This window comes from Schistocerca americana, chromosome 6 (genome assembly GCF_021461395.2).
Source record: "Schistocerca americana isolate TAMUIC-IGC-003095 chromosome 6, iqSchAmer2.1, whole genome shotgun sequence".
Classification (NCBI taxonomy): Eukaryota; Metazoa; Arthropoda; class Insecta; order Orthoptera; family Acrididae; genus Schistocerca; species Schistocerca americana.
The window spans coordinates 151,042,119-151,062,239 of NC_060124.1; the positions used below are offsets into that span (position 1 = coordinate 151,042,119).

Below are 20,121 nucleotides of genomic sequence, written 5' to 3' on the forward strand. Positions count from 1 at the left end.
TGCCACCGAACTTCACTAATTCCCACTATATCTAACTTCAACCTATCCATTTCCCTTTTTAAATTTTCTAACCTACCTACCCGATTAAGGGATCTGACATTCCACGCTCCGATCCATAGAACGCCAGTTTTCTTTCTCCTGATAACGACATATCTAAGTAAAAATCTTAACCTCAAAAAAATATGGAATGCAGATCTGGAAGTACCGAACACTTTCTACTCCAAGTCGCATCTTCATCCAAACCCTAATAAAACAATCAGCAACGTAATGCACCTTCACAAGAGAGACTCAAAATGTAAACTACAACTCCCTATGAATGGCCAAAACATCAGGCATTAGGATAAGTCCACATACTTGGGGAGAAAATAGATCACACTAACATATAGCTCACATCCAGATGATACAAAACAAATGAAAATCCCATAATGCCATTCTGATGAAACTACCTGAAATGAAAGGTAGTTGTGGAGACAACACATTGAGGACTTCAGTGCTAGCCCTTGGCTGCAGCATGACTGTATAGTGTTCGCCAGTCAGGATGAGAAATGCACCCATATTTAAAGTGGACACCCAACAAAAGAAGACAATGCAGATAATCTCTGGAAATTTTGGGCCACTCCATATGTCTGCCTCCCCATCCTAGCAAACATAGAGCCTCCCACCTCAATTAGGCGATCACAGATAGCTACAAGATCATGAAGAAAAATCCAAGACAACCCAGAACTCCCTACACACCAAGATGTAGCATCTCTAAACAGTCTTAAATCCAGGTCACCTTTATGGAAAATCGGAAAAGAACTGCAAGGCTTTGACTCAAAGACGGCTTGGAAAGAGCTATGGGGTGTAAGTCAGCGTAAGAACTGAAACTCGGTGGATGATCCCAACAAGACGATTGATGGATCCAACCTCCCGAGGAAACTGTTGACAATTCTGAACCTTGTCAGGATGAGTGTTTGTAGATGTAAACAATTGATGAATGAAAGTTGTCTATCGGACAGTCCTGATTGTGAGTATGGGGAAATCCAATAAATGGACCATTTACTTGTGTATGAAGTGCACGGTCATGAAGGTAGTCTGAAGGACATACACAGACACTCAGACTTGGCCACAGAGTGGCTCAAGAACTTTAGTGATATTGTTTGATATTATAAGAACATATGTAAAGAATATCGTAACTCAGTATAGCGCTATTAGAATACATACATTATGTGATGAAAGTCTTTGTAAATGATGGATGAGAAATTAATCAAACAATGGAATATCCAGATGGGATGTAACAATGTTATGAAAAGGAAAGTAGCTACTCACCATATAGCGGAGATGCTAATTCGCAGACATGCACAACAAAAAGACCGTCACAATATATGCTTTCGGCCAACAAGGCCTTAGTCAAAAACAGCTCTCTCTCTCTCTCTCTCTCTCTCTCTCTCTCTCTCTCTCTCACACACACACACACACACACACACACACACACACACACACACACAGAAATGCAACTCACACACATGACTGCAGCCTCAGGCAGCTGAAGCCACACTGCCAGTGTCTGTCATCTATTTTCGACAAAGGCCTTGGTGACTGAAAGCTTATATTGTAACAATTTTTTTTTTTTTTGGCGCCTATCTGTGACTCAGAATGAGTAAATAAATAACAGTATATCCTAAGAGTGATTTAAGAGGACAGAAAACCTAAATAAAGAACATACTACAACAATTATTCCATCAAACACATGGATCAGGGAATTGTCAAGGGTTGAAAAAATGACTATGATTTTTACGAAAAGAAATGAAGATGGACAGAAACATAGCCATGTAAATGCTTCATGAATGAATGCAGTAAGTTTTGCGCTGGATGCCAAGATAAAAGAAAAAAAGAGATCACAATCTAAAACAAGTAAGTGCATTCGATTTTATATATTTTTATACTGACAGAGGTCAAGTAGTTTTTGTATGTTGAAAACAGTGACACATCATGAAGGTAATTCAAGCTCTATGAAATAAACAAATTCCAAATTATTTTGAAGAAAATAAGATCTTCAAAGAGAGTTTGGTCTCATATCAGATATGTGTACTATTAAAGCTGCTGTGTCATTTCTGATCAAGTGCATGAAGCACTTGGAAAGCAGATAGTAGATTTTTTTTATTTGTCAACAGCTTTTGCCACTGTGCCCCATGAGATATTAAACTAAGAGCAACTCTATGGTTTTACATTGAGCCTGGGTACTTGCCAGAGTATGTGGGTGTTTCTCAAGATGCAATAAAAGCTCCAGTCTTACTTCTTGTTTTTATTAGTGACTTGTCGTGTAACATAATGCGACAATCCACATGCAATTATTTATTTGCTGTTGATCAAATTGTCCTTACAACATTAGGGAGACCAGAAATGTTGAAATGTGAAATAGATCAGACCACTGATAATGTTAAAGCCTGGTATAATGTCAACTCCCTATGTATCAATGAAGATAAAGCACAGAACCTAAATATTAGATGGAACCCCAAAACACAATTGGAGCAGGGAATAAACGCTGTTAATTTCTTTGTGACGACAATTTGCTCCAAACTGTCTACAAATGATTGCATAAAACTTGGTATGTAAAATCAGTAAAGGTATATTTTGCCCTGAGGAAACTACAAATTTGTTTTAGTTTTCCAGTGCTGAAAGTTGCCTTTATGCCCTAATACAGAGTTATATAGCATGTGGTACCATTCTGTGGAGCCACAAAAAGAAAGCAAATGAAATATTCCAGTTATAAGAGAAGGCAGTGCTGATAAAATGCAGCATGGCACTCTCAGAATTGACTGTAGACCTAGCTTCAGAAAACTAAATATGATGACTGTGTCATCATTATACACCTTGCAACGTGTAAGCACGACAAGGAGAACTACTGTAGATATGAGTAAACTTAAATTAGCAGAATTTACAGTTAAACAGATCATCATTTCCTCCACACAAAATAAACTGAACAATGACAGCATGACACCTTACTGAATCAGTAGGTAATAGAATATTTGTAGTAAAGTTCAGTGCATAATAGTTACTTTGTTCTTTATTTATCAGAAAGCACATTGGTGCAAGGCTACTAGCTGTGGCATTCAAAGCTAAGAAGGAAATTGTATTGGTTTTATGTAAAAGAATTTAACGTTTAATATGTAATGGATATTATTGTTACTTTATTTAGACCGTGAAAGTGGTCAAGGTTTGATTATTTAAAGATGTTAAAATGTAAAATAATGTAGGATAAGCTGTAGCCAATCAGATGGACGGCTTCAGGAAAGTCTGGAGACACCAAAGGGACGGTTCGGATGCAGACGCGAAAGCGGACGGTCGGTCTTTAGGCAGCTAGGAAGTGAAATGACTTAGAAAATTTCACGTTGTGTGATATCATGGGACTTAAGTCTCTGAGCGCTGAGCAGCAGGGCGCCTGGGGTGAACTCTTAACTTTTCGCAAAGATAATGAGGTGGAATATTAGACTTGTATTTCGCGATGAGATTGTGAATGATCGAACTGTGTCAAATGGATATGCGCTCGAGTGTAACAGTAACTCCAAATACGACCACTTTCGTTATTAGTTTGTTTTCTGAATAAACATTATTCTAATCAAATTGAAACTGTGTAGCCTACATCATTTATGGGTCGTTAATTTAGTTCTCGATATTATTAGTGTTGTTAGATTTTACGTTAACTTCGTATTTCACAAACTTGCCATCAGCCAGACAATTTAACCAAAGGGTTACAAGTGTCCAATTTAGGGTGTGTAAGGCGACATGTGAGGTTCAATCCCTAGACGAGTTTGAGCCAAGACATTTCGACGAAGAGGAATCGCATGTGAGCCCAAACATCTTTGCGATGTTAGCTCGCAGGTTCTACATTTAGGACAAGTGAAGTTAGTTGGGAGGACTGCAATAGACAAACTACATAACTTTTTCAGAACTAAGAGTCCAACATTTCTGAAAAGAAAAAGATTTACAATCAGTTACCTTTACGCGTTTTGACTTGCGGCATTGAGATCTGAACTTTCGATGCAAAAACAAAATATGTATGAGAGTCCTTGAAAAACAAGACAGGGATTATGCAGGTATAATGAAGAAGATATACATGTATTTGTGGAACACAACCTACGACCAGCTTAGAGACAGGAGTGATGACACTTTCTGCAGGACCTGACCATCATTTTGCAGGACAATGCTCAAGCACTTACAGTGCAAGCTGTTACTGATTTGTTTGACTGATGGAGCTGCTAAGTACTAAATGCAGTAGCAAGAGTAAACATGACTTGTTATCATTCCACTGTAACTTAAAGTGTTTTGTAAACAAATCAAACCCTTCAGTGTTGCACCAGAGACAATTAGGAAGCTACCAGATTAACAATTCAAAACAAAAATTGAAGAGTTTCAATTAGAACTAAATCCTTATGAAGTTCTTGAATTTTTAACTGATGCTATGAAAAGGATGTGATTTTAATATGTTTATTATTGTACATTAGTAGTCATTAGTAGGATGGCCATGGTCCAGTAATGGAAATCAAATGGCTGATGATAAAAGTTGATCTTTTGTGCATTTGGTTTTTATTTTTTATTTTACAAATCAAATGATTATTACTGTTGAGATAAACAGTACTTAACTGTAAAAATCCTTGTTGTGTTTTAAAAGAGACTTTAACAACAGCTAAGTTCGAATGATTATTCTTTGTTAAAATAGGAATGGAAGAAGTGACTGAAGCCTCTTTTAACTGCTCTTCATGTTAGCTGTGAGTATGTTTAATAAATAATTAAACAACGCATAGTATTTTAAATGTCCTCATTTTTACTAGAAAGACAAACATCAAAACAAAATGAAACTCCTACTGTTCTAGTAATAGCATAAATTTAAAATGCGCAGTTTGAAAACAAAAAATAGAGGAATATAAAAAAAAAAAACAAATATTTCTCATTGCCACATGGCAGGCACTCACAAAATCAAGGGAATAGAGACCTGTGAAGATCTCTCTGATGGCCTCCACTTTTGCCGAGTCAGTGATAAAACGTTCCAAGCATCCAGGATGTGCTAGTGCCTGCTGAACTTTCTTAGTTCCTGCAAGATGATAATGAATACTTGGACATTTGATGGCTTTTGAGCGCTCTATCAGCAAACGAGTCTTCCAGCCTTCAGCTCCTCCGTACTGAGCTGGTTCATATGCAGTACGGTAATACACAACAGCCACCTCATGACCATCGCTAAGGGCATAAATAATACTGTATGAGAAAAAACTGCAACAACAATGATTAACCATAAGAACAATTATAATCAAAGCTTCAAATAAAGTACAACAGGTACCTACAAGTGCATAAAATGGTGATCTGGTCAAAGGAGACACCAATGAAAGGTTGTGCATTAAACTTCTGAAATGTATCTCTTTCCTGTGCAATAAATAACATATATTAATTTCAATAGTTTAGAAGCAGTATGAAATGCAGGAACAACCAATTTCTTCTTCTGTTGCTATAACAGTAATCTCTGAAAATTTCAACTTCTGTTTGTACTACCACAGTTTATCACATAAGGTCAAGAGAAACTATACACTTCTACAATAATGCAATAGAATGATACTCCAAATATCCCGGAATTTAATCTATGTACAAAAATAGCATATTGTATACGTGAGTTCAACAAAAGGCAGGAATGCATGGCACTTTTCAGTACATATTTTTGCCCTTTTACCCAAATTTAACGTTTCGTATACTCCATATATTCTACTATGTTCAGAGCAAAAATTCACATACTGAATAATATACGAAGACGACTGCTACAGCAACAGTGATAATTAACAACATGCTTTTGCAGGTTTGCGAATCTGCTGTGACTGCATTTGTCTCTATATATTTGATGATAATTAGATCCAGATTGCTCTAGTTGGTAAAATGCTTTATCAGTGTCAGCCAGAGCAAATATGTCAATTTGTTTATTCAGGTCAACGAGTCACTGACTGGATTTGTGGCCAAGAAATTTGTAAGTACATTCTCTGGAGGCATAAACAGAACACAATAAAGCTCATCATGGAGAAGTAGAAAGGCAGCACTCTGCCAAATCTCTATGTCCTCATCTGCTGGGGTAGTCCATAGATAACCTTGTTGTGAAGTATTTATGCAACATAAAACTTAACATTTTCAGTATATTTGTTTAACCTGATTATATGGGCCAGGAAACTAAAGCAAATAAGTTTTATAATGTTCAGCATTACACAACTGCGACAAAGTATGATTCCTTTTGACAAAGAACAAATTTAAAAATGGCAAATCCAAGCCCATACATCATTGATTTGATCTCTGATTTAACAAGCCATCAGACAAATTAGGAATATGATGGGAATTAACTGTCTTACACAAAATATTTGATGTAAAAATGCTCATATACAATGCAAATAATTTCAATTGGGAAGTCTAACATTCTTTGGCATATAACAGGGCACTGCTTATGTTGTGAATAAAGTTTTTGCAAATAACTTTAATGTGATAACTGTCTAAAATAGGTACAATATGCATCAACTGTCCCTTGAGAGTATTTTCATTCTGTCATTGCAACTACAAAAAATGTGTGTTTTTTCATCAGATGAGTTTAGCTTTATTGAGGTAAACTGGACTGTAATTAAGTTATTTAAATTTTGAGTGGCTTTACTTTCAGAAAACAGTTCATTAACAATATGTTGGTTTTCATTTATGGTGATTTACATTTGATTTAAAACTTCCTGGCAGATTAAAACTGTGTGCCGGGCCGAGACTCTAACTCGGGACCGTTACCTTTCGCGGGCAAGTGCTCTAACCAACTGAGCTAGCCAAGCACGACTCACGCCCCATCCTCACAGCCTTACTTCTGCCAGTACCTCGTCTCCTACCTTCCAAACTTTACAGAAGCAGAGTGAAAATCTCATTCTGGAAACATCCCCCAGGCTTTGGCTAAGCCATGTCTCCGCAATATCCTTTCTTTCAGGAGTGCTAGTTCTGCAAGGTTCGCCGGAGAGCTTCTGTAAAGTTTGGAAGGTAGGAGACGAGGTACTGACAGAAGTAAGGCTGTGAGGACGGGGCGTGAGTCGTGCTTGGGTAGCTCAGTTGGTTAGAGTACTTGCTCGCGAAAGGCAAAGGTCCCGAGTTCAAGTCTCGGCCCAGCACACAGTTTTAATCTGCCAGGAAGTTTCATAACATCACACACTCCGCTGCAGAGTGAAAATCTCATTCTGGATACATTTGACTTATCACCTACATTTGGAAATGCTGTCTGCTGGCACATGAGTATGCTTTTAAAGTTGTGGTCTTTAGTTGCTCTGCAGAATCACTCTTTTGTTTATGTTTTACACAGCACACCCCTCGCACACCACTGTTTTCTGTTTGTTTTTATACTTTAAGTATGTATTGTGGTTTGTGTTTTGTAGTGCTGCCAACATAACACTGCCACTACTTTGTCTTTATTTTTAGTTTATTGTATGTGTGTAATTCTATGTAATTATGTTGTTGTGTATTTGAATACTGTGTAAGAGTAGTGACGGGAGGGAGGGAGGGGTGGGTAGGAGAGGGTAAAGGATAGAAAAGGCTCTTTTCTCTTTCATGTAATGTCATCAATTATTTTAAATAGAGTCTGGTTTCCAATACTTACTTGGTCATTGAGCAACTATTTATTTTCAAATGTTGAAGGGTTTGTATCCTATTTCCTTATATCCTTTCACAATTTCTACAACTGGGCTGATAGATACCAGATCATTAATATCAGTCTGGTTTTAATTTTAGTTTTGGGATGTGCTTTCGTATAGAGCTGCTTGTTTCATAAGCAATGTTTATGTCTTGTTTTTTGAATATGTTACCTATTTTATGTGTGAATTTGTTGTGGTAGGTTATTGTATGACATTTTTTTGTAGTGGTGCAACTTGTATGTTTAGTGTGGTTTGATTAGTATTTTTCATTATTTTTCTGTTTAGTTTGTCTAGCATTGTTTCTTTGTGTCCATTTTTAATGCTGTTTGTTTTATAACGATATGATCATCATAAGAATCACTACAGACACACCTCCTCTCTTTCCAAGTCATTAACACAAAATAAACATATGCTCAATTTCCAAATAAATACTGGAAACAAGACATACAAAATAACCAATGAAATCATATGAAAGAGAAAAGAGCTTTTTCCATCCTTCGTCCTCTCCCACCCAATTTCAATTCACTTCTAGCTCCTCACCTACTGTCCAACTCACATTCCGTTACACTATTATACACTTATGTTCGCTCATCAAGGTTTCTCCCTCCCCCACCCTAAAAAAAAAAAATCTCCATCACTATTCTGATACAGTATATAAATACACAACAAAAAAATTAAATAAATTACACACATACAAAAAAAGAGTATAGGTCAAAAACAAAGTAGTGGCAGTGTTATGTTGGCAGGACTATAAAACACAAACCACAATACATACTTAGAAGTATAAAAACAAACAGAAAACAGTGGTGTGCAATGTAAAACATAAAAACTGCATGGATCTGTAGAGCAACTAAAGGCCACAAATATCAGTGTCTTAAGAAGAAAAACATCAATGATGTGCTAGCAGATGGCATTTTCCAATGTAGACAAGAAATCAAGCGGAAATAACTGAGAGTAAAAACCAACATACGGTTAACAAACTTTTATGATCTTAGAGCAAATTAAAATGTAAATAACTTAACTACAGACCACTGACAATGCTAAACCTTAATAAAGCTAAATGCATCTGGTGGGGGGGGGGGGGGGGGGGGGGGGGGGGACTATTTTTGATAGTTGCAAGGACAGAATGAAAATTCCCTTAGGAATATTAAAGCAACTAAGGACAATATGGCCACACAAATGAAGAAATCAACTGTTTCATTTAATACATCTTTTTAGCATAATTATTTATGTGATTTGAAAAATCTAACCAAGTAAACTATTGAAACCAGTCATAGATCTTTTCTGGTTCAGAGTCGACATTACAAGAGAATGGCGATTTTTAACTGAAACACATGGCACGTAACAAAGATGTGATTGTAAGGGAGACAGCAGAGGCATTGAGTCGTCGACAGATGCACACAAAAGAGAAAGAAAACTTGTCTTTTCTGTGTGTACATCAAAGACTCAATTGCTTCTGCTATTCAGTGAGTGGCCTCCTTTACTCCTAAATTACTTACATTCTACCTGAACTTTCCTTACTATAAATGTTAGATAGTGATTTTTCTGCAAATTATCTGAAGTGTAATTTGGCACTGTGGGATCCTAGCTAGGCAAGACAGAAGACTTCAGAACATCCAAAGACCACTTGAAAACTTGAAACAGTTTTTTTCTAGTAATGTACAAGTACTCATTCTTATATTTTTCTTTACACAAATCCATCTTTCGTCAGAGGCATGTTGACCATCATATCTGGAAGGTCTGCTCGAAAGCTCTATTGCTTTCGGTACTGGTTTTGACTGAGGCTTTGTTTGATTGTTGAAAGCAATGATGATATATTACCACTGACTTGCTATGCCTATCATAGTTCCTTGCATTAATATTTTGTTGTGCACTACGTGGTCAGTGCTTGACACACATTTCCTCATGTCAGTAAGGTTTATGATTTATCCACCACTATTTAAAAAGGCCGATAGCAGTGCTTGCACATTGGCTGATTGGGTTGCCAAATCCCTAAGACAATTGCTGAATGACAGATGTGGGAGAAATGAGGAGACCGGAAGACGGTTTGTGAACAACATGCATAAACAGAAATGTTTAATGAGCAGGAGGGAGGAGGAGGAAAAGGACGAGTGAATATTTTAAGATCAAAATATGTATAAGGAAGAAGGTCTGGTCATGTTGCAGATGGAAAAATTATACTTAAATTTTCATGATCTGGTTGCCATGTCGCTTCCACCAATTTTCAGCTGATTTCAACAGCATTTCACAGAATATGATGAAACTTACAGGGTACGTACACAGCACAATTTATTTGTTAATTGTATAGTGGCACCCAAATTAAAACAGTGTCTGGTGTCCTCTCTCTAAAACGTACAGTGGTGTGAAGTACATAATATGACTAGAGATGGATCGGACTTCAATACCCAAATAAAAGCATATTAATAAAATTATATGTAAGAAAGCTACTCACACAAAAAGAGCCTTGTTGTCAGTCAGTTTTGCTTGTTCTTTAAGTTCACTGAATCTTCGACGTAGAACACCGACATCAGGATGATTTTCTCGAATGTAAAATTCATGAAAGCGCTGGTCACAAATATTATATGTGACATCTTCAACCACTATCATTATAACAGCTCTGAAACATTATGTATCACATATATAGATTTAAACTATAGAATGCCAATTATATACATAGCAACTGATGTAAGAAAATAATTATTTATACTTACTTTGGATTATCATAAATTTTCCATGCTTTTATCATTCCTCCACACAGCCCAGCAAGAGCTGAATTAGGTGGAAGCTAGAACAATAAAAGTTATTTCAGAAAAATTTACAAACATTGTGAGGAATACGGGGTCAATATGTCAGCTGGACAGTACCTTACGTCTTTTCTATTTTCTGAGTAGTTACCAAGTAGTACCTCAACAGCAAATTTATGACTGTACCAGCAAATGTGGTACATAAATATATAATGAACTGATAAATAAACGTGATAAGCATGACCTACTGTGCCACAGTGCAAAAAACCTATATACATCTCTTTTATATATATTAACCTTACTTAATATCAGAGTTATGATGGAGGCAAATGTAAAAGATTTAGATACAGTTTCCTTGCTTCACAAGCTCTTGACTGCAATTAGATGATTTCAACAATGCATAGCAAAATGGGGAAAATCTAAGGAAATGAGGCCCATCCACTGTGGGTTAATTAAAGATGGAACATAAGCATGGATTGGCAAAGGACCAGGAGATAATCAGCTCTATCCTTGCAAAGGAACCATCTAAACACTCACCTTAATTAAATTAGAGTGATCAAAGAAGAATCTTGATCTGGATGGTGACAACTACTACTCCCACATTAAGGCACACAACACTGTTATGATGAAGGTGTATACCTTCCCTCATGATTGTGACAATTTACTGCCTCATTCATATTCCTTGTCCTATGCAGCATTAATGTTATGTGGTTAGCAGCTTCGTTTCTGTAACTATCAATCAAAAGACACCTATATAAACCTTAATTCTGAAGTTCTCACCTTTGCCATCAGGTAAATGGTGAAGTTGCAATTATGACAACTTAAATTTTGTAAAGGCAGTAGCTGTACTTTGGTACCCCTAGAGAGATGGGAAAAAAGTGGTCTTTGGGCAGGTCTGAAGAATAGAAGCTGACAAACAGAAATATGTCTGTTATTCACAGGTCCTATCATCTGAAGATGACAGTGTGTGTTCGTGTCTGTGTATTTTGTACACTTGAAAAAGGGCTTATTCTGATATCTAATATAATACAGGCAGTTCCAGTGTTGGTCCATTGGGAATGGGCACCTGTGTGTGTTACTCGGCTCACCTGTGGGCAGGTGGAAAGAGTAGGCAAGTGGCCCAGTTTCATGTGTCCCGTGCATGTGCAGCCTGCCTGGCCAATCCTGGCAGCTTGAGATTGGCCTGTAGAATATGTTCAGGTATGCTACAACTTGGCTGTAAGACTGCTACGTATCAGCCAGTTGTGCACCCCTGCTCAAATGTACTCCTGCCCCACAAGTTGGAACAGCTTGACTGATAACACCTAGCAGGCTTTTTCAGTGTGCTTGCCTACTACTGAACACCTCATCTCTGTAGTAAATAGCAATCTTTCCATTTCATATTGTTGTTATTAATAGTAAACTGTTATGACCTTGTTATACAACTGCAGTTGCTTATTACCATTAGATTTAATGAATGAAACATAAAATAAAAATATACAGATCATAAAAAAATACAACACTTACATTTTCTAGCTTCTCTTCATGGCCCAATTCACGCAAAACATATCTGAAAATTCAATGCAAAATTCAATGCAAAATTCAATAAACAAGACAGTGGCTTTAATATATTATGTAGTGTCTCTCAATAAAGAAAGGATGGAGTCCTTACATTTATGAGATTTTATTTTGCAGACCAGTATTTACATTCTGTAGGCAAAACTTTCGAAACTATACTAGCTTTTGGAACTATCTGTGAGTTCCTTCTTCACAGGAAGAGGAGATAAGGACTGGTTGGTGAGGATTTTTTTTTTAAAAAAAGAGCAGGTCACTCAAACCCCAGGATGAGAGGGAGCCTTCTGTTTTCACAACTGTTGGGTCCCTCTAATACTGGAGTCTGAGTGACCTGTCCAGGCTTCTTAATCTTTCCCAAGAATGGAACTAACAGCTCCAAGAGCTACAATAATTTCATGTACTATTTTGTCACCAGTACTAACAATTCTTCCTTGTGAAGATAAATACTGGGCAGCAGTTCTGTCTCAAAATTTTACAGTGTAAAATTTAAACATTCAAGAAATGCAATAAAATGATTTACTATTTTCATTTTTACAAATTCATTACAGCATCAAATCTGTTGTTGGATTAATTTATTCAGTCAGCTCTAGACAAAAGTGGATAATTTGCAATATTAAATCTCACATTCTACTCATTTCTACACAGAATGAAGGTGTGCATTTTGCTCTGCTGAATATGTATCACAAAAATATACAAAATCAGTACAATCAACTTAAGCCTTTCCACAGTTTCTGGAAGAGCAATACCAAAATATCGACTTCAAAAAGCACTTAGAATAACTTTACAAACAGCATGCACCTACATATTGTACTAGATACTGGAAAGAGGTTATATCAAATTCTACAAGCATTATGTTCCCTAGCCACCAGGGTGACAACTATCCTAGTTACTATGTGTAGTAAAGCTATACCAGATACAAATCTCTGAACAACAAACTGCCAAGAGGCACAAAAGTGAAGGAACATGTACTTACAATTTAAGTCATCAGCCAACTAGAAAAATGTTTAATGGGAGGAGGGACTGAATAAAAAAAACTTAATTGTTCTGTAATGTGTGTCTATGGCTCCAATTTCAGAAATAAGTAGATGTTCTACTCCAATAAACAATTCTGTAGCACATCTGGGCTTCTGGGATTTTAAACTACTTACGTTCTTTTGAGAGCTTACTTTTGTTTTTCCCCCTCTGGATTACTGTGTGTAGTATTCTTCATTTAAAACCTGCAGCATCCAGTTTCACATTAACACTATTCTACAAACCTGTTTTCATTTAACAATGAGCACTATTGTTTCAAATTTGACAATCCCTATATCTCCAATTTTATTTTTCCCCATCTCTCTCTTCTTTATACAACACCTCAATGCAGCATAGCCTTTCATTCGCAAAACGTTTGCACATTCTAGCAATGTATTGTGACATCCTTATCCAAATACTAATAATACAGAGCTCATTCAACTGTGCTGCTGGAGCTAGCTTGTGAATGTCAAATATCATTTGGTCGATTCCCACAATTGCAAACGGAAAAACTTTGCCAACTAACTTGAATAAATATTTAGGAGTATACTTTCTACACCAATAATGAACAATATTTTGATTCTGCAAACAAGTAGCTATGAAGACATTACCCTTAATGCTAACTTGCTCAACAATATTTGTTTGCTTCAAACATTGCAAATATTTCATGACACATACACTTGGCAGTGCAGCAAATGTCCAGAGCTGAAATGTGATCTTCTTGGCAAATAAAGCAGGAGAAAAGCCATGTAATAAGATACCTGTAGTGTTCATTAAATTACAGAACAGTTGTAACTCAGAATCTGACCGAAAGAGTTACACACATTTGTGACAATCAGCAGAAACACACACACACACACACACACACACACACACACACACACACACACACACACACACACACACACACACACACAAGAAATCCTTTGGGCACTAATTTCCAGTTTACAGACCCACAAAAAGCAATTACTCTGGTGAGATGAAGTCAGTGACTGAACAGTGGCAAGCAATACACATCAATTATGGTGACACCAACAAGGATTAAGTAACTTGAAAGTTTTTCTACATGTGTGCTGCTGTATCTGCTTTGAATCTTCCACTTCCCCAAGTGAAAATTTTTGTTGTTACATTCCATCCTGGATTTTCCATTGTTTAATTTGGTACTGTTTTAATATCGTGTTTTGATTAAAAAAAATAGTTGTGTGGCATTATTGATTACAAGACAAGATGTTGAGATGCATCATACACACCTCTCTATTTCATGCCACTTTAGCACCTTTTGCATCTCTGTGATAAAGGTGGGATGAAATGATTAGGACAACAAAAAAAAAAAAAAAAAAAAAAACACACCCAGTCCCGGAGTGAAAAACATCTCCACCCCAGCCAGGAATCATACCTGGGACATTGATCTGGAGGCAGCCATGCTAACTACAACAGCACAAGCTGCCATCTTTGGCAAAGAACATGAAATTAACAGGCTGAAGAGGTTGTCAATCTTATTCAGATATTTTGAGCCATGGATAGTGTAGACCATGTGATGTCATCATCATTCAAACTTTGTGTGAAAGATCTTCATCTCCAAAGACAGTCTACAGTCCGTGAAACTGAGTTCATGATGTTTTGCAGTTTTTGTCACCTCCTCCCAGGAAGCTAGGTTGATATTCTGATGGTCATCATGGATTCTTAGCAAAGAATCATGTCACTTTTTTTCACATTGGCTATTTTATTTCCACCAATATGTTTTCAACAGGGTTGCAGGTGGTCAGCTGAGAAGAACAATCTACCTATTTGACAAAACTTCTCCGCTATTTTGTGCACAGAAACTGGCCTTTCTGATAACATTACTCTCTCAGGACGTAATTGTCACACTGACAGGGAACATAATATCGCTTGTAATACAGAATGTAATGGGCACAATAAGCCAACCATCTACCATGCGAAGCATTCCCAGTCCATGGAGAAAGCTCCAGCCCCACACACTATCACAAACGCCACTGCAAATCTCCCCCCACCCCCCCCTCCCCGCTCAACACACTATCGCAAACACCACTGCCATGCACACATAAGAGCTTGTTCATGCACACACATGCACATCAAGATGACTTGAGAGTATATTGAGGACCGAAAAGAACAGGTTGTGGCATGTACACTATGACTGAGTTTAATCTTTCACCAGTTATGACTGACATTTTCCTCAGCAAATACTAGCTACTAAGGTCGAGTTCACTGACTGCATTACATTTTCTTTGCCTGGCCTCTCACAGCTGTTGCTGGGACAGATATATCATGACAAGGAAACAGTATCCATTTCAAGTTAACTGCATTAGGAAAAAAAGTCATGATGTGTTCACTGGTAAACTATATCGGGTGATGTTGAAACATGCCAAAGTCCAGTTCCTGTACACTTATTAGATTCTACAGTTTTCTGATACCATTTTATCCACTATATACACTTTACCATAGCATGCCCTGGCATCCAACTGATAAATTTCCTTCCTTCACAACAACAGCCACTAATAGCCTGTTAACAATGAGGTGTAGCTCATGAATAAAGTGGCTGGACTCAGAACAAAACAGTTCGTGAATAAGACTTTGAATGCCATACTTTCAATGGCTACTAAAGAACATATGATAACCTTAGACATATGTGATTTACTTCATAAGACTGACAGAATATGGCCAGCACATGCAAGATTTATTTTCCCATGCCATATTACTCCACAAGAATGCCATTGAGAACAATTTCACAGTTCGGGTGAGGTGCCCCAGTAAGGAATCTTAGCACATTTGTGCGTCTGCATTTGTCCACAGACCTCTTTCGCAATTTTTGAAGGTAGTAGTCTGACAATGAGTCTTTTGCACTACAGTGTTGTAATCAATATCTTCAATCATTTATTTTTCCTATATTTTTCAAATGCTTTTAGAACTAAATCTGAGCTGTCCCATATCACTGACCTCAAAGAAGAAAATGTCACCACAGTTTCCAAGTTATCAGTTTTACCATTCCTGCCACTACTGGCTGGCTAATTAACAGAAAGAACAATACATACTGTTTTTGCGCACCACTTGCTTTCGTTATTAACAAATGCTTAGAATTTGGAATTTTTCTAAATCGACTCAAAATTTCAGAGGTTGTACCTGTGCTCAAAGGGTGAGAACCATCTACCCCAGAATTAGAGACCAATGTCTGTTTCTAAAAAATATTTGGGACACTAATTTATACACAACTTTCTGAAAAACTTGACCATCTCCGCAATTGAAAGCAAGATTTCTGTCAGTTAAAAAATACTATTTCTGTTTCCAGAATGAAATTTTCACTCCGCAGTGGAGTGTAAGCTGATAATATCTCTACTAACCTTGAAATTGTAAATGAGACTAACAGCATTTGTTACACTATCGACATCTCTCGAAAATGACCAGTGTCATTTTTAAGGGGGGGGGGGGGGTGACTAATATTTTGTCCAGAGATCTAAATGATTAATGGAAAATCTCATATAAAGATGTGAAACAAATACTAACAAAGAGATAGAGGGGCTGGTCAGTACTTACCTCAGCTCAGTACAGCCGATAGATACACAAAACAACAGAAAATTTACGTATCCTAGCTTTCGGAACTTTGTTCCTTCGTCAGGGAGGAGAGAGGGGAAAAAAGGGGAAGTGGATTTAGTTACTCACAACACAGTATTCTTGATGACCATGTTTTACCCTTTCTTCTACATCTTTATGATGGGTACACTGTGGGCGCTCCCATTCCAAGATGATAACAGCAATGTTCACAGAGGTGCATGCACACATCCTGGTACGCACTTGGGCACCATCTTCCACCTTGACTAGCCCACCAAATCACTCAACCTTACTTCCACAGAAAATGTATAGGACTACTTGGAACAGAAAGTGAAACATAGTAATCAAAATATCTGCAACTTGGTAAGTGTACAGAATCTAATCATTAGCTGGATGTGGTGTACTTTAAGGAATGTGTGGACCCTCTTCCTTACTGGATAGAGGTCATTATCAAGACTTGACCCAGTGTTACATTTATTAGCCTGTCTCCTGGGGGAAGGGGGCCACAATTTTTTTGTCTGGTGTGATGTTTTCATAACATTTTTCATATGTTGGCTGAAGGTATGTGCTCGATCAAAGTACATTCATAATTTATTTCACTTTGACACACTAGTAAAGACAGTTCCATTCAAAAACATGCAAACAACGGAGGTCTTACGTGGCTGGATGCCCTTGAAAACATCATTTACCAAATCTCTATGGGACCTCAAGTGATGTGCATGTTCTCTTCACTTTGCAGCAACAACGTCCTATCCGAAGCAGCTGCCTCTGCTCATCAGTCTGGTGTGGTTAAAGTGATTTATTACTGGGCTTTTTCATGACAATGCCTACCATAAACAGAGTGAAGCCCAAGCAGAGCATGCTTGATAAAAACAAGAACACACCCTTCACTATTGAAAAAGAGTAAGGAAAATTAGGGTTTATTGTCCTGTCGACGTCATGGTTATTAGAGACAGAGCACAAGTTCAGAATGTTTCAAGGATGTAGAAGGAAATCAGCTATGGCCTTTCAAAGGAACCATCCAGTCATTTTGTCTGCAGCAATTTAGAAAAATAACAATATGAGAATGGACATATAGGAACAATGTTTGGCCCATTTTAGGCAAAACAAACAAGATTTTTTGCACTTGTTTGTGACCAGAGATGAAACTTGGGTGCACTACTATATCCCAGAGACAAATAAACAGTCAAAACACTGGAAACATGCTGATTCTCCACCACCAAAGAAAGCAAAGACAATTCCTTTGGCAGGAAAGGTCATGGCACCAGTGTTCTGGGATGCGAAAGGGATTCTGTTTGTAGATCATCTCCACACCAGGCAAACAATTACTGGAGAATATTATGCTAACCTCCTGGACAAATTGCAACAAAAGATATGCAAAAAAAAAGGCCAGGTTTAGCAAGGAAGAAAGTCATCTTCCAACAAGACAATGCACGCCTGCACACATGTGCCATCACCATAGCAAAATAACATGAGTGAAGGTGTGAATTGTTGCCACACCCACATTATTCATCTTATATGGCTCTGTCAGACTTCCATCTCTTCCCAAAACTGAAAATTTTTCTTGGTGAATGAAGATTCACTTCAAACGAAGAACTGATAGCTAGAGTTGACAACTATTTTGCAGGCCTGGAGGAAACTCAATTTCGAGATGGGATCAAGGCACTGGAACATCGCTGGACCAAGTGCATTAATCTACAAGGAGACTACATTGAAAAATAAAAAAAGTTTCAGTGATGTAAGTACTTTTTTCTATTCTGTTCTGAGAACTTTTCAAACCACCCTCATAAATCTAAATCTGAATGGCTGAATGTGAGTCCAACATGCTAAGCACTGCACCACCTCACTCGGTCACTCACTTTTGAGATGCATGGACCTATTCATGAAGACACTAAGCTAACCATAGGTGACACAGGAGGTATTAAATAGATTTTCCCTGAACTGCCAATCTGGAAGCTCCCTCACACAAAATCTTGTGTAAACTTGGTGACTGCTACTGCAAGCAACACCAAATATTGACAATCTAATGGCAAAGTCAACTATGTGATCAGTTTTCATGAAAGATACAGGATGTCCCACTCAAACCTCCATGATTTCAAGGATCCAGGAGAGAAAAACCACAGTAGATATGACAATGAAAAATGCACCACATTGTAGAGCATCTCAGAGAATTTATGGTACCGCATCAGAAGTGCCAAGTATCATCACCAGAGTGCGGCATGGTCGCATGAAGTGAAAATGGCAACTCCACAGCAGCGAGCGCAAGCAGTAGTGTGGTTTGCAGAAACAAAATCGCTGATTACTGTGCAAAGAAATTATTGTTGTGTGTATGAATGTGATCCACCTGATATGAAAACAATTAAGGAATGGTATAGGAAGTTTCTGGCAACAGGAAGTGTTCTGAAATATTCTGGAGGTGCTCGTTATGGAGTTTCAGTGGAGACAGTGGAGGACATCAGACAAATGTTTCTCAGAAGCCCACATAAGTCAATTTGTCAAGCATCTAGGCAACTTGATGTATCTCAATCAACATTGCAGTGTGTAGTTCACCAGCGTCTTCATATGTGTGCTTACAAAATGCAAATTCTGCAACATCTGGTACCGAACGAAAAACCATGCCGACAACAATTTGCTTAGGATATGCTGCAGTATATTGATAAGGATGCCAGCTTCCTGGAAAGATGTTTATTCTCAGATGAGGCAACCTTTCATCTATCAGGAAGAGTTAATAGACATAATGTTCAGATTTGGGGTTCGCAAAATATGCACTTTGTCACTGAACATGTTCGTGATAGCCCTAAACTAAATGTCTGGTGTGGGCTAATGCATGACAGGATTGTTGGACTGTTTAGTGAATGGGTCACTGTATCTGGACATGTTGGAGCAGTTTGTGTACCCTCACATACAAGACTTGCAACCCAACACCATATTTCAACAAGATGGAGCTCCACCGCAATGGTCAACAGCTGTTTGGAAGTCACTGGATAGGAAATATCCCAATCGTTGGATTGGACGTGGAGGACCCACTGCCTGGCCACCACATTCACCCAACATTATGCCGCCTGATTTCTTCATGTGGTTGATTGGGGTTTAAGGGACCAAACAGTGAGGTCATCAGTCCCTTGTGTCAAAGGTGGTCCATTTGGACGGATTTACATCTCAGAAGAGTCATAATGATAAAAGAAAAAGGCTAAAAAATGTAAAAGTGCAGTGGTGTTGTCAATGGTGAAAACAAAAGGAGGGAAGTCAGCAAGTGGGCAACCCCAAGGCTATGCTAGAGGCAGAAAATATCCCACCTCTGACGCAGTACAGGCAAGACCACCTGCTTTTTGAAAGTGTTCAACCGCTAGAATGTAAAGGTGCTTATTGTAAAAGGAGACTAACCAAATCTAAAATGCGATAAAAACAGAGTAAAAGAGAGACAAAAGAGGATACTGGTCAGGGAAGGGAGTCAGGAATTTCCAAACACAGCTTACAGCGGGAGACACCCCAACCCTCACTGCCCCGCCCCTACTCCAGAGGGAGATTAAAAACCTTAGAACTGAAAATAAAAACCACTTTCACGGAGGAAACTGAGGACCAGGTAAGCC

The 20,121-nt window shown here is 37.9% G+C and overlaps 1 protein-coding gene across 3 annotated transcripts in view; it reads right to left on the minus strand.

Moving 5' to 3' along the window:
* The window catches only part of LOC124619191 (glutathione synthetase-like), a 151,344-nt gene that overhangs the window by 18,277 nt on the left and 112,946 nt on the right, over positions 1–20,121 (minus strand). For all 3 annotated transcript variants that reach the window (XM_047145410.1, XM_047145409.1, XM_047145408.1), the window contains exons 6-9: positions 11,909–11,951; positions 10,370–10,443; positions 10,111–10,275; positions 4,953–5,214 (exon numbers count right to left, since the gene is read on the minus strand). In XM_047145410.1, the coding sequence (XP_047001366.1) occupies positions 4,953–5,214; positions 10,111–10,275; positions 10,370–10,443; positions 11,909–11,951 (544 nt within the window). The remainder of the gene's footprint in view (positions 1–4,952; positions 5,215–10,110; positions 10,276–10,369; positions 10,444–11,908; positions 11,952–20,121) is intronic.